The sequence below is a fragment of the Candoia aspera genome, chromosome 7, assembly GCF_035149785.1.
Source record: "Candoia aspera isolate rCanAsp1 chromosome 7, rCanAsp1.hap2, whole genome shotgun sequence".
NCBI lineage: Eukaryota > Metazoa > Chordata > Lepidosauria > Squamata > Boidae > Candoia > Candoia aspera.
In genome coordinates this window covers 3,305,321-3,317,891 of record NC_086159.1, presented here as the reverse complement: position 1 = coordinate 3,317,891, position 12,571 = coordinate 3,305,321, and the positions used below count along the sequence as shown (strand labels likewise).

The 12,571-nt window shown below is 40.2% G+C and overlaps 1 protein-coding gene across 3 annotated transcripts in view; it reads left to right on the top strand.

Annotated features, from left to right (window-relative positions):
- The first annotated feature begins 1,669 nt into the window (after nt 1–1,669).
- The window catches only part of CELF2 (CUGBP Elav-like family member 2), a 330,160-nt gene continuing 319,258 nt past the window's right edge, over nt 1,670–12,571 (top strand). For all 3 annotated transcript variants that reach the window (XM_063309524.1, XM_063309523.1, XM_063309522.1), the window contains exon 1: nt 1,670–1,785. In XM_063309524.1, the coding sequence (XP_063165594.1) occupies nt 1,712–1,785 (74 nt within the window). In that variant the 5' untranslated portion in view covers nt 1,670–1,711. The remainder of the gene's footprint in view (nt 1,786–12,571) is intronic.

The following is a 12,571-nucleotide window of genomic DNA, read 5'->3' as shown; positions in this document are numbered from 1 at the left end:
AAGGTTTTTATTGCTAGTAAAAAAAAATAGTGTTACTTTCAGCATACATTTTGAAATTACATAATGTTCCCTGCAACTATATAGCCATATCATGATACACAGATAATTTGCTCGGATGAAGGAATGTAATGCTGGTGTTGAATTACACTTTAGATTCAGTTGTTCTGTTTCTCTATAGCGTTAAATAAGTATAACTATTTTTAAGATGAGTGTGATTATGTTTTAAACCAAGGGAAAAAAGAAAAAAAATTCAACTTCTAAAAGTTTCCGGCTAACCTCACACGCCTCTGGCAAAAAGCACAGGAGATTCTGAACCTTTGTGCAGCTATTTGATGGGGAGCGGGGAGAAAATATTTTGTTTTGTTTTGTTTTCTAAAAGCTAGTCTGCTCAATTGATGTGAATGAAGGAGACATCTGCTTGGAATGATGACCTGCCTTAATGTTAAAGGGCCTCATTTATTGTAATGACTCGCATAAGACTGCTTCTTTCTTCAAATGCCTTGGTATATGAGATTCCAGAATTGGCATTTAAAGCTGTTGGAAACTGAACCATCAATATGTGGGTCTGAAAGGATCTTTAATCACAGTGGTTGATTTTGTTTTTTTGGTTTTTCTTGTCCACCTAGTCCTGACTGCAACTTTCTTCTGGTAAGAACATTTCTCTCACCATCCCAGACTGAAAAAGCTAGAGCTTCTCAGAGATCTGGGGGGAAAAAATTATTCTTAGCAAGTTTGCTAGATTTTTCTAGCCAGCCACTGCTAGAATGATACAGTGTCCGAGTTTATTATCCATATAAAATTGAGGGTCCAAAAGGGAGTCAGGCAGCAAGTTCATCCCCCACACCCCAAAACGCAGGTCATCTGTTTGCTTTCAGTCCATCCTTCCCTTGATAAGGACTCTTTCGTGTGTGGCCTGATTTGCAGGAAGCTCAGTTTTTGTGAAGCCTGACATGTCATGCCGCGAAATGAAAATGGGGGGTGGGCTGGCTGGCTGAAGAAAACCCCCTCCGCTTCTTTTGAGGAAGGTTTTGTTTTTCCAACCCTTTAAAATTCTTGTCCTCGGAGGGATCCTCTTACACAGCCCGGCCCCTGTGAGCCATCGGCTGCTTTGCTATCCTTCCAGAGAGTTAACTGCTGCAAAGTTCTGCCTTGAAAATCCAAGATAGAGATCTCTGGGTTTTGTTCCTTAGCTTCCTTCAAATTTGGGAGGACTTGCTGCTTATTTTTGCCCCCCCCTCCTCCTCCTATTATTATTATTATTATTATTATTATTATTATTATTATTATTATTATTATTATTTCCTTAATAGAGCCCAGGCTGCTCAACATGCATCACTCCCCGTAGGGGCCCTTTGGGGTGGCAGGGGTTAAAATCTAGCTGCAGTGGGAATGGGACTCCGCCTCCAGTTCTCAGCACCTGGCGCTGTATAGACAGTTGCTCAGCAGTAGAGTCCAGAGCGGGTTGGCGGACACGAAGTGGGGGAGAGAATGTGACAAGTGGTCGCTCTCGCTGCTGCCTTCGGAGGCCTCCCGCACCTGTCTCTTGGCCAGGAGAGTTGTCGAAGCCGCCGACAAGCAGGAGCAACCTCCCTGTTTGCCAAAGCAGAGCGGTGTGCAGAAGAAGGGGTGCAGGAAAGCAAGGGGGGGCATTTGAACAAAACGTGAAAAAAAAAAAGGAAGGAAGGAAGAAGGAAGGAAGGAAGGAAAGGACATGACTTCTTCATTCAAGCTGGATTTTCTGCCAGAGATGATGGTCGATAGCCGTTTGCTAGTTTCCGACAGAATGTAAGTACCAATGCCACTTACTCACAGCATCTGATCTCCAGCTGGAGCTTCCCAGTGCCTGGCCAAGGTTCTCGACGATGGTCTTCTTTGAGTCTTCTTTCTTTTCTTTTTCTTTTCTTTTCTTCCTTCTTTTGAATGGCCTGAGAGGGTTTTCTTGGTGGCACTGTAAACAAAAGCACTGGATTTTGCTTTCCACTCCCTCTCGCTCTTTCCAAGGCAACTGAATTGCTGTTGGAAGTGTTGGGGTAGCCGAGCAAGGATTTATTCCCCTCGCTCGTCACTTGCAAATTCTTTTGTGGTCTCCAGTGTGTGTGGATGTGTGTGCAAGTGTGTGTGTGCATGCATTTCCCCCTTCTTCCCCCCCCCCCTCCTGGCTTTCGCTGCCTCCTCTCCCCCTAAAGCCATTATGTTTGATCAGTAACATATCTCTATCAGGAACGCTGCTTCTAAAGATAGCTGTGGATAGATGGGGGAGAGCAGAGACCAAAAAGTACAATTTTATTCTGCTTAAATGATGGGGAGAAACACATGGAAGGACAAGAAGATGAAGAAGGAAAGAAGAAGAATTTTGAAAAAAGGCATGCTCCTAAAATCAACTCAAAATTCCTCTACAGATATTGCTGCTTCTGCATTGAAATTTTCATTTGGTTAGTGCAGGTGCCGTAACCAGTTCAGATTCAGGGGGGAAAAATCGCCAAACAGTAAATTTGTCATGGAGATCAACCGCCTGCAAATGCAAAAATGACCCGGTTTTGTGACAGGGTAGGAGAGAAATTAGATCAGGCAATTTGACCCCGTTCTTGACTCTGTAGAATGTAGAGTGTTAATTATTAGGAAGGTGATTCTTCTACATGGGGATGGAAATGCTGGCAAGATTTATTGAGAAATACTGCGTGCTGGAATGTGAGGAAGACGAACAATCCTTGGTTAATTTTCTCCTGTTCTTGTTGATTTTAAAGTTTGATGTATCATCTTCTGAGGCCAGCTCTTGTCAAGAAAAGTGCTCTCTTTGAGTCTTTTCAGAACAAGAGAAAAAGCTGAGCTTTTAAACTGAAAAGTAGAAAGAGAAAGAAAGAAAACCTTGTCCTGAGAATAATAATAATTATTATTATTATAATAATAATTATTATTATTATTACTACAATATTGGTTCTTTGGCACATCTGCGTAGGGAAAAGGTATGCTAAAGGCGTAACACTTAAACTTTGGGCATGGTCCTCAAAACGACAGTTTTGGATTTCACTGCTCTTCACATGATCTAATCTTGGTCACACTGTAAATTCATTCAGAGTTGCAACATCTGATTCTCTGCCGTGCCCTACCCCACCCGTGGTCAATGGCTTCGTGAGGCATTGGGTTTCTTGTAGTTCGAAGAGTCACAGAGAAGAGCTATTTATGAAATAGCCATCTGTTTTAGCAGCTGCAGATTACCAAGTTGTTAAAGCAGGGGGGGTTCATATTTAATAACAGTGCTCCTTTCTTTCAAATGCATTGTGGAGAATACAGTTGTATCATTGATTGGTCCGTATGCTTTTCAGATTTAGATAATCCTGCATTTAGGATATTGAGTTTCTTTGAGGACGACTGTCTTTGTAGAATCAATCTTTTATTGGGTCCAGATTCTCTATAATATTGGCTATAATTTTGAGACAGATGGGAAGTGCCATCAGGGTACCTATCTTCCATCCATCAATGGAAGATTGACACTCCCAAATAGTTCTGTAGAAGAGAAGTCAAAACACAAATGTTTGATTGCTGTATTCTTTTGTGCTTTGGAAGGACAATCTTCGTTCTGGCTCTCAAGTTAGTCAGAAAAAAGATAATGGCTAATAAACATCTCTGAACCCTGGTCTCTCCGTAGTGGTGTGTAGTCTGCCACAAGTTTATGGAAATGCTTCCTTAATTTACCCACTGCAAGATGACAACTGCGTCAAGTTCTTTCCAAACCTAGTTTTTCAATCTTCCATGGTCTTTGAAAGGAGTTCTCTAGAAACCATAGTTATTTCAAAGCTGCTGTTGTTGTTGTTGTTGTTGTTGTTGACTTTCAGTACACTCATTCTATGCCTCTGGCTGAAAATAAGCCAAAGTTATATTTTGCTCTGATAAATAGCTTGTATTTCACTCTGCTCCCCACTGGCTCCAATTAAGAAGCACAAGCTTTATCTGTGGCAATTCTTGCATATTGTCTTTTTTTGGTGATCAGATTATATGATCTCATCACAACAGAGAAATGGAATTTACTGAAGTATTAAGGCACTGCAAAGATTGGTAGTTGTTTGAGAATGCACATCCAACCAGGATAATTAATGCAGAATGTTTGTATCAGCAAGCAATAGCTGAAGGAGGAACTTTCTGTGGCTCTTGACTTTAAATAGGAAGAGGTTGTGCCCTCTGTAGAGCACTGATTGACTTATTTTGCTTTTTCCCACCCGTAAGCATGCTAGAAGCATACGATGGTGCCTAATTCTATCCAGGAAGCCTTTGAAATGAACCACAATGATGATTGAAAATGTGTACTGCCTGATTGCTCAGGAAGAACCATTCCTCTTATGAGCATGTTGTCCTTTTCAGCAGTCCATCCCAGATGCCCTTAATGATGTCCAAGCCATACAAATCAGATGTATCTTCCTTATGGTGCCTGTTGGGTGAGCTGTTTAAAGTTTTTTTGGAGGGGGGGGTTATATGTAAGGGCACTATCCATTTGAATGACCATTCGTGAGAATTCATACCAAGGGATAGAAAATGAGAAAGGAACAGAGCCCAAGGATGATGCCCCAGTCCATTAAGTTTATTTTATAAGCTAGACTACAGAATTTGATCTGTTGCAACGTGTAAGAGTATTTGTGAATAAGGCTTAAAAGATAACTAGACGTAGATGGGAAAGGGTGGTGTTATGTTATGATCCTTTTACACTGGTTTCCCAACCAAGTTATTTTAAAAAGAATTGTGTTGCTCAGTGGTAACGGCTGTCTTTTCACTGATGGCAGATACATTTGGATCTCCTTGAAATGCTGTGGGTTTTAATTCCATGCTATTTCTTTCAGCACTTTGAAACTTGATTTGCAGCCCAGATTTTGGCAAAATCAAAAACCAAAATCAGGTCTTCTCTTCATCACTTGTGGACTCATTTCTTGCTAGGTTAATAATGTTCCAATCTGATGCTATGCTGGCTGCATAAACGAGCATTAATCAAATAGGGTTGCTGTGTTCCAATGCGTGCTAATTCTAAAGGAGTATGCGGTTGAGGTCTTTTTTCAGAAGTAGCTACTGCCACGGTCTGGGCAGAATAAGCAGAACAAGGAAGCCCAGGGGTTCTGTCGCACACAATGCCAGTTGTAGAAAAGGCCGACCCTCAAAGGTTGTCAGGAAGAAGTTGAATTCTCAGTTATGTGTCCTTGATTGAAGGAGCTCACTTCCTGATGGTGATCCCCAGATCTCTAGCTAGTTAGAAGCATTGTACAACCCTACCACTGAAGGCTGTAGAGTCAGGTTCTGCTTCTGTCAGTGGAAGTACACTAGAGATGATCCTTACATCCCTCCCCATCCCACTCATTTTTTAGTGGCAAACCCATTCATATGAGTAGAAAAGGTCAACGTAGCCTCAGAACTGGTCTTCACCTTTTTCTACCGTTGCTTCAACTCAATCTGGGCACAGTCACCTTGATCCAAAGAGGCTTGGTCTTTTGCCATTTGGAGGGGATGGGGGGAAATATCTGCATATACCAAGGGTGTGCATATTGTGCTTCTTGCTTTGTTAATCTGGCTCAGCCGAAATAGCATGAAAGAGAGCGCAAGCTTTCAGGTTATCAAGAGCTCTTCATCTACCAGGTTGTCACAAAACAGCAGGGAAGCAGAAGGAACAGTCTGTAAATATATAGCCAGGTCTTTCAGGTATGCAGTTCAAAGGCATTTTCAAGATGGAGAATTGTTGTGGGAATGCGTCAGTGGACGTGTTGTTGGTGTCAAGTTCCTTCTTGCATTCGGGATCAAGACTCCCTGTCCCTTCCACTTCCATTATTGCAAAGATCTGGAGAGACAGATAATATCTTTGTTTAATGTCCAGTTCATTTGAGATGACCACATTATCTTAAGCAAACTCACTAAAATCAGACAGATTCTGCCTACATCTCATGATTTTGTACAAAGGCTGTCCTTTTATTTTGGTGAAGGCCACAGGACCACAAATATGTGTATTTATAGGGATGAGAGTACTGTTTTGGTTGAAACAGCTAGAAAAACACCAGTGTGTACCTGTCATATCCATGGTTGGTTCTGCAGGAGATTGATTGTCTTCTGCATTTATAACCACAATTTTATCAACTTTGGGTAGTGGCATCCTTGATATCGACTTGGCAATTTGGACAATATTTACTACTGTGGACCAATGGCTCCATCTCCTCTCCATCACCACTACCATTACAAACACCTCAGAATCAATCGATCAATGGCAAATGGAATGGAGTTTTCCACTTCAGTGGTTCAAAATAGAATTATTGAAGTTGGGGAATTATTGAAGTCAGAGAACATCACGAGGCTTTGGAGATACCACCAGAAAAATGCCATCTGTTCTTCATTAAAATGAGTCTTTCCTTGCCTTATCTCGAGATGGATCAGATTCTTTCTCATCTATGCGCTATTCTAATTACACAGCAGCTGACAATATATTTGTGGAGATTTTTGTGCATTTTTCTCTTACAATATTAGCAGGACGAGAGAAGTTAATTTATCTATATAGGATATCACTGTCTGCAAAGTATATTTCTTGAGGGGAAAAATCTGCTAGAAATTCCTCTGGAGCCAAACCTAGTTTTTGTAGGTTATTGCAAAGAAGAAATGTTCAGGTGCATATAAAAATAGTAAACTGCCAAACAGGCATTGCAAAACGACTTTGATAATCCCCACACATGGAGACTCTCTCTCCAGTGCCTACTGTCTGTTGCCTGAAAGAAAGAAAGCACATCCCTTGTTATCGGCTGTTGTTTGATTCTGCTTTCTTATCGTATGTTCGTATTTTGGCAGACAGTGCTATCGTTGATCTGGGGAGCTGTATCTTTTCAAATTGTTACATATAGATTGTGGGTTAATCGCTTCCATTTCCTTTGGCAGCCACTGATGAAAATTATAAGAAAAAAGGATTTTTTAAAAAAATAAATGAAAATTAAAGGCTTCAGAACCGATTAACTATGTCATGATAGACAGACAGACAGACAGACAGACAGATAGATGACAGCAGGTAATTGTCTTCCTTTGCATATTCTTATAATTGTTATATAATAATCAGGTCCACAGTGTTGATTTTACTTGAAATAATTACAAAATTCACAGGAGGTTATTATTAATAATCATTAGTATTTTTGGTAGTGGTGCTGCTGCTGTAATTACACCTGTGTATCTCGGCATAAGAAATAATTCAATCAAATGAGCCACTGACTTATAAACAAATGAGAAGAAGGGAGAAAACATATGAGATTAGAGCAAACTGGAGGTTTTTTTCAAAAGACAACAGATGTAATATTTTGTTAGCAAGGATATTGCATTGCTTTTACAACATAACAGCTACCACCTGTTAGAAGCACGCCAACTTGCTATGATCCCACTTTTTTTGCTTGTTTCCCTTCATCCAAATTAAAACCTAATAACAAGTATAGTTTATTTACTTTAATTTTTTAAAATGTTTTCGTAAATATTTCAAAGTGGGATTCAGCATCTTGTCTGATAGTCTGGTATTTTATTGTGGATTTTATGAAGGCAATCAAGTACCGTAATTAATCCCCAGTGTGCTTTAAGTAAGTAAGTAAATAAATAAATAAAAGTGCCCGAAGGACAGACTGGAGAACGTAATGCAAGCAGAGCTTGGCTCTTTAAGAATTCATGGAATGTAAGGAATGTATATCCCTTCAAAACTGACCCCCTAGATATTGATGCACCATTAAATATGCATCTCACACAAAACTCCTGAATTCGGTCCTGAATTTACATGGTTCTCTTTTTGAATTGAACTGATCTGATGATTCCTTGTCTTGTGGTAATGTTGTCATGTGTTTACATTAATTGCTGTTGCTTAAGGATAGATAGATTTTTGGATGCAGTTGATCAAGTGAGGTGCAAATATTGTAATGAGACGTCATACAATTACACAAAATGCTTGGGGTGAGGATAAGAGGATGGGGAATCCGTCTGGAAAATAAAAACTAATTAGAACAATAACATTGTCACAGTAAAGTAATGGTGGAATGATTATGCTCATTTTCAATTGTCAATCTTTAATGGCTTCAGCCACATTCCCAAGATCAATATTCATGGGTGAAGAGAAAAGGCTGCATTTTCTGCAAGATGTTAGCCTAATTTTGAAGCTTTTGCACAAGAAAGGTCACTGGGAATGGATATAGCTCAGTGGATGTGCAATACTTTTACATGCAAAGCATCCCAAATCCTTGCTATTTCCAAGCTGAGCTGAGAAAGAACCTTGTCTGAAACCCTGCATAGTTTTTGTCGATCCGTGTCAATAGTCATAGCAGGGAAATACAATTATTTTTATTTAGGATCATTTTGGCACACATTTTCCCATAAATCTACTGTCCTATTTTCACATGAGTCTGATAATAAACTTTTAAAACTAAATGTATATTAAAATGCTCACTCTTAAACATATTTTCTCACATTAGGGTTATTTTGGGAGCTGAGAACTATGTCAGAACACTTGGTGATGTGTGAAAGCTGGTGGGCAACTAACTTCTGCTTGGAATTTTGGTCAAAGCTTTAACACCCTCGATTAAAATCACATTCTGCCAGTTTGTATCAAAAGTTACGATGACTCTAAATGACTGTATTCCACAAACATCTCAGATGGACAATCCTAAACTAGATGGGCCATACCAAGCCAAAATTTAAGTAACAGTGAGACTTTTAGATAAAGTTTAGACTGATATTTTATCTACAGTGAATGATATTGGTAGTTGTTTCAAATATTAACCTCACTGTTTTGATTCCAAAATACTTACGGTCCTTTTTTCAAATCTCCTGAAGCCCAATATGTTATTCCATCTGGAAGATTCAAATTGACAGCGGATTTCACTGCAAAAACATGTTTGTATCGTTCCGTGCCAGCATATCTTTTGTTCACAGCTTGATGCCCTTCAGATAATAACATTAAAATGATAACAGAAGTAATGTGATTGCTTGGTATTTAAAATGCCATTAAAAAGCAGCCTCTGTTTTATGTTTTACCTTAATCGTACTATATTCTAATGTAAGGAAGGGGACCTTATAAACCTCCTGATGTTGCTGAACTACAATCCCCATCAGCCCCTGCTAACCCATTTCTGATGGATACTCTGATGATTTTCCCCCTCCCCTTCTGCAAAAAAATAATGCCTGTTGTTGCCATTAAATCTATGTTCGGTTCTAAACTAGTAACCTCTGAAATACCGGGTAAGTGTTACCCAGGTGATGCTGCTTCTCAATTCCAGCTAGAGGACAGAATTTGGGAGAACAAGGAAGCTGTTTTTAGACAATTAGATTGGAATGGGTCAAATGGTACTGCTGACTCTATAAAGACTTGATTTCTCTCTTTCTAGTTTCGGTGTCAACTTAACGGAAGCCAGTTTTCGGAACACAACTTGGTCAATTACTTTTTTTTCCCCCTCTGCCGCCATATTAAAAAAACCAGATCGTCTTGGCTAAGTACAGGACTATTTGGGGGTAAACAAATGAAATGCTTCTTTGGACAAAATATACTCGGAAAGTTACTCCTCCTGATGCAGTGGTGGTCATCAGCTGAGGTGCTTTGAAAAATGACTAGATAGTTTGGGGAAGACTGGGCTAGTCTTGCTGGTCGTTTGCATCAAAGTCAGCATGCACTAAGTCTTAGATGCTAAGGGAAAATAGAAGAAAAGGGGTTTTGCCCTCATGTTTGGCTTATGACCTTCCCTGATGCACCCCTTGGCCTCAGTGAGATGCAGAATCCAAAAGCAGATGGACCGTTGGCCTTGTTGGTATTGAACCTCTTGAGGTTTCTTCTCGTCTAAAGGAAGGGTGAATCTTTCCAAAGCTAGTAATCCTAATCCCAAGAATGCCTTCTATGTTACGTCCATCAAAAACCTGGAAACAATACCTTTAGAAGACTGTTTGCACTCCAGATGCTTGGAGGGTCCCTGCATCATCCTAGCTCTTCCATAAAACCAAGGATATTCATGTTTGCTTCCTTGGAGGAATCTGCTTTGAAGAGCATGAAGGATTATGGAATCAATACCATATAGCAGCTTGTCACCCCAATTCCCAAAAGATTTATTTTCCATGAAGGAACCTTCCATTTTTGCTAATCGTTTTAGCATTTCTTTCCCCGACCTTCTTGAGCTTATCTTATCATTGGAAAGTGGCCAAGGTTGCTTTTTTAAATTGTTACTACATCTTCGCTGTTTCTGTGAACTTCCCTAGCTGCCCTTACTTACTAATCTGCAAAAGCCCCATAGTAGTTGTCACTACATCTCCCCCATGCGGGATTTAGTTGAAATGTAGGAGGCCAAGAGGTTGTGCAACTCAAGAGTTGGTTGTACAAGGAAGGACAGGATGCCCACAGAAGTTTGGCCCGGTTGCAACAATGATCAATAGATGTCAGGGTGAAAACTTTTCTCTCCTTTGAAAGAAAAAGGAAATGTGTTGTTGTTGTTGAGTTAAAAATGTCCCGATGTGATATGAACACCTTCTATTTTGGAGAAGTTATAAGCATCTTGATTAGAGGTTCTGTGATAATGATACCCAACAGTTTCTACTCCTGACACAACTAATAGTAGCTTGTTAACAGCAAATATTTGGGGGCAATGCATTTTTTTTTTCCACCACCAGCTATAAATTGCTCCAGAATATGGAGTGAAATCCTGAAGCCCTGACTCTGGTCCTTTGTATTAGATGAATGCTTAGGACAGATAAACCTGACCTTGAAGGAGAGTTATGGAAAATGTGACTTGTAAATAGGCAAATACAGGCTATTTGATTTTCCCAGTTGCCATGAGCTCCAAAGGTTTATTGGTTCATAGCATAAAAATTGTTCTAGAAACAAAATATGCTGTCAGCACAATGGTTTAGAATTGTTTGCTTTCCCCTCTGCCTTCCCTCCCTCCCACTGGTCCACATAAAACATACTTTAAAATGTTGCAGAATAAGAAAGCAAATATGAAACACAAGAAGCAGTTGTGTGACATGCAAGTTGCATCTTATCTGCTGTTTCCTACTGCCCGTCTTTAATGTGGAGGTAATAATACAGACCTGCAGTGCAGAACTGTTGCAAACATGACTGGAGATAAAGTCTTGGGGATACTTGAAGTCCTTCAAAATGACCATGTAAAAATTTAGTGATTAATCATAGCCACCCCATTAGCTGAGAGAGGGATTTCTGAATCACCTGAACACAGAAGATACCCAAGGTGTTGTATCGGTACTTAGGAATCCCGACATATTCACCAGCCCTTGTGTCAAGACGACATCCTTGTGAACTTGCAAAGAGTGAAAGAATTGGCTTTGTGCTGCAAGTGTTTCAGGAATGGCCACCATTTTACCATAATCGCCCAGAAAGCTTTTCACTCACTGTTTCTGGCTGAGTCCAAGTGTTAGTGGTAACCTTGCAGTTTATTGATTAACTGATATTTTAAAAATTCCTGGCAAACAGCCTGCTGAGCAGGTTTGCAAAAATGGATGCTGTGCATGTGCCTGAGAGTGGATTAACAGCAGCAGTCTATCCTTCTGCTACCTGGCATGTCTTAATTGTGGGGGCCCAATTTGATGAAGATTAATCAATTCTTTTGGTGACTTGTCCACCCAGTGACAGTGGTGCACTGAGATTGAGATGCAAAAGCATTTTTATAGGCTCCTGCTGCAAGTGGGTGGGGCGTGAAGATGAATTGATCTGCCTGTACCACCCCGATTTTATCAAAGGAACCTCTTTGTATGTGAGTACGCATACTATCTTGTCCACATCGCTTTCTTGAATAAATACCTTGTTAGCTGCCTGGAAGACTTTTACTGAAAGGTGAGCTATACATTTTTAAAATAATGGTATATGCCGACTGATTGATACATCCCCATGGAAAATGGGGACAGGGTGCTGATAATGTAGTTCAGCAAGACCTACCTTTTTTTTTTTTAATTAGGACCTACACGTCCTTCAAACAGATGCAAAACCAGACCAGGAGGACAATAAAATAAAATGGTGTGTGTGTGTGTGTGTGTGTCTGTGTCCAGTTCTCTAAAAATTTGCTTCATTTTCATGCCCATTTTGCTTCATTTTTCATGCTCATTGGCAGATCAGTTACAGCAATTTCCCCCCAGAGGACTTTCAATTTCCATTCGAAGGACTATTTGTGGAACAGAGGTTATCTCTGACTTTTTAAAAATGGACAGGTGAACATCTTGCAGCAGCAGGAGAAGGATTGTATAGAGCAGTTTTTCTCAGCCAGAGTTTTAAGGCGCGTGGCCTTCAACTCCTAGAAGTTGGCTGGGGAATTCTGGGAGCTGAAGTCCACACATCTTAAAGTTGCTGAGGTTGAGAAACAGGGTTAGAATTCCTTTCCTTCTGCAGCCCTTCCTAGAATATCCAGGAGTCAAAGAGATGTCACTCCATAGCAGTGTTTCTCAGCCTGAGCAACTTTAAGACATGTGGACTTCAACTCCCAGAACTCCCCAGCCAGCATGTTAGGGAATTCTGGGAGTTGAAGTCCACATGTCTTAAAGTTACTCAGGTTGAGAAACACTGCTCTATAGCATGGTCAGTTCAGGAAGTGAACAAGAAAGG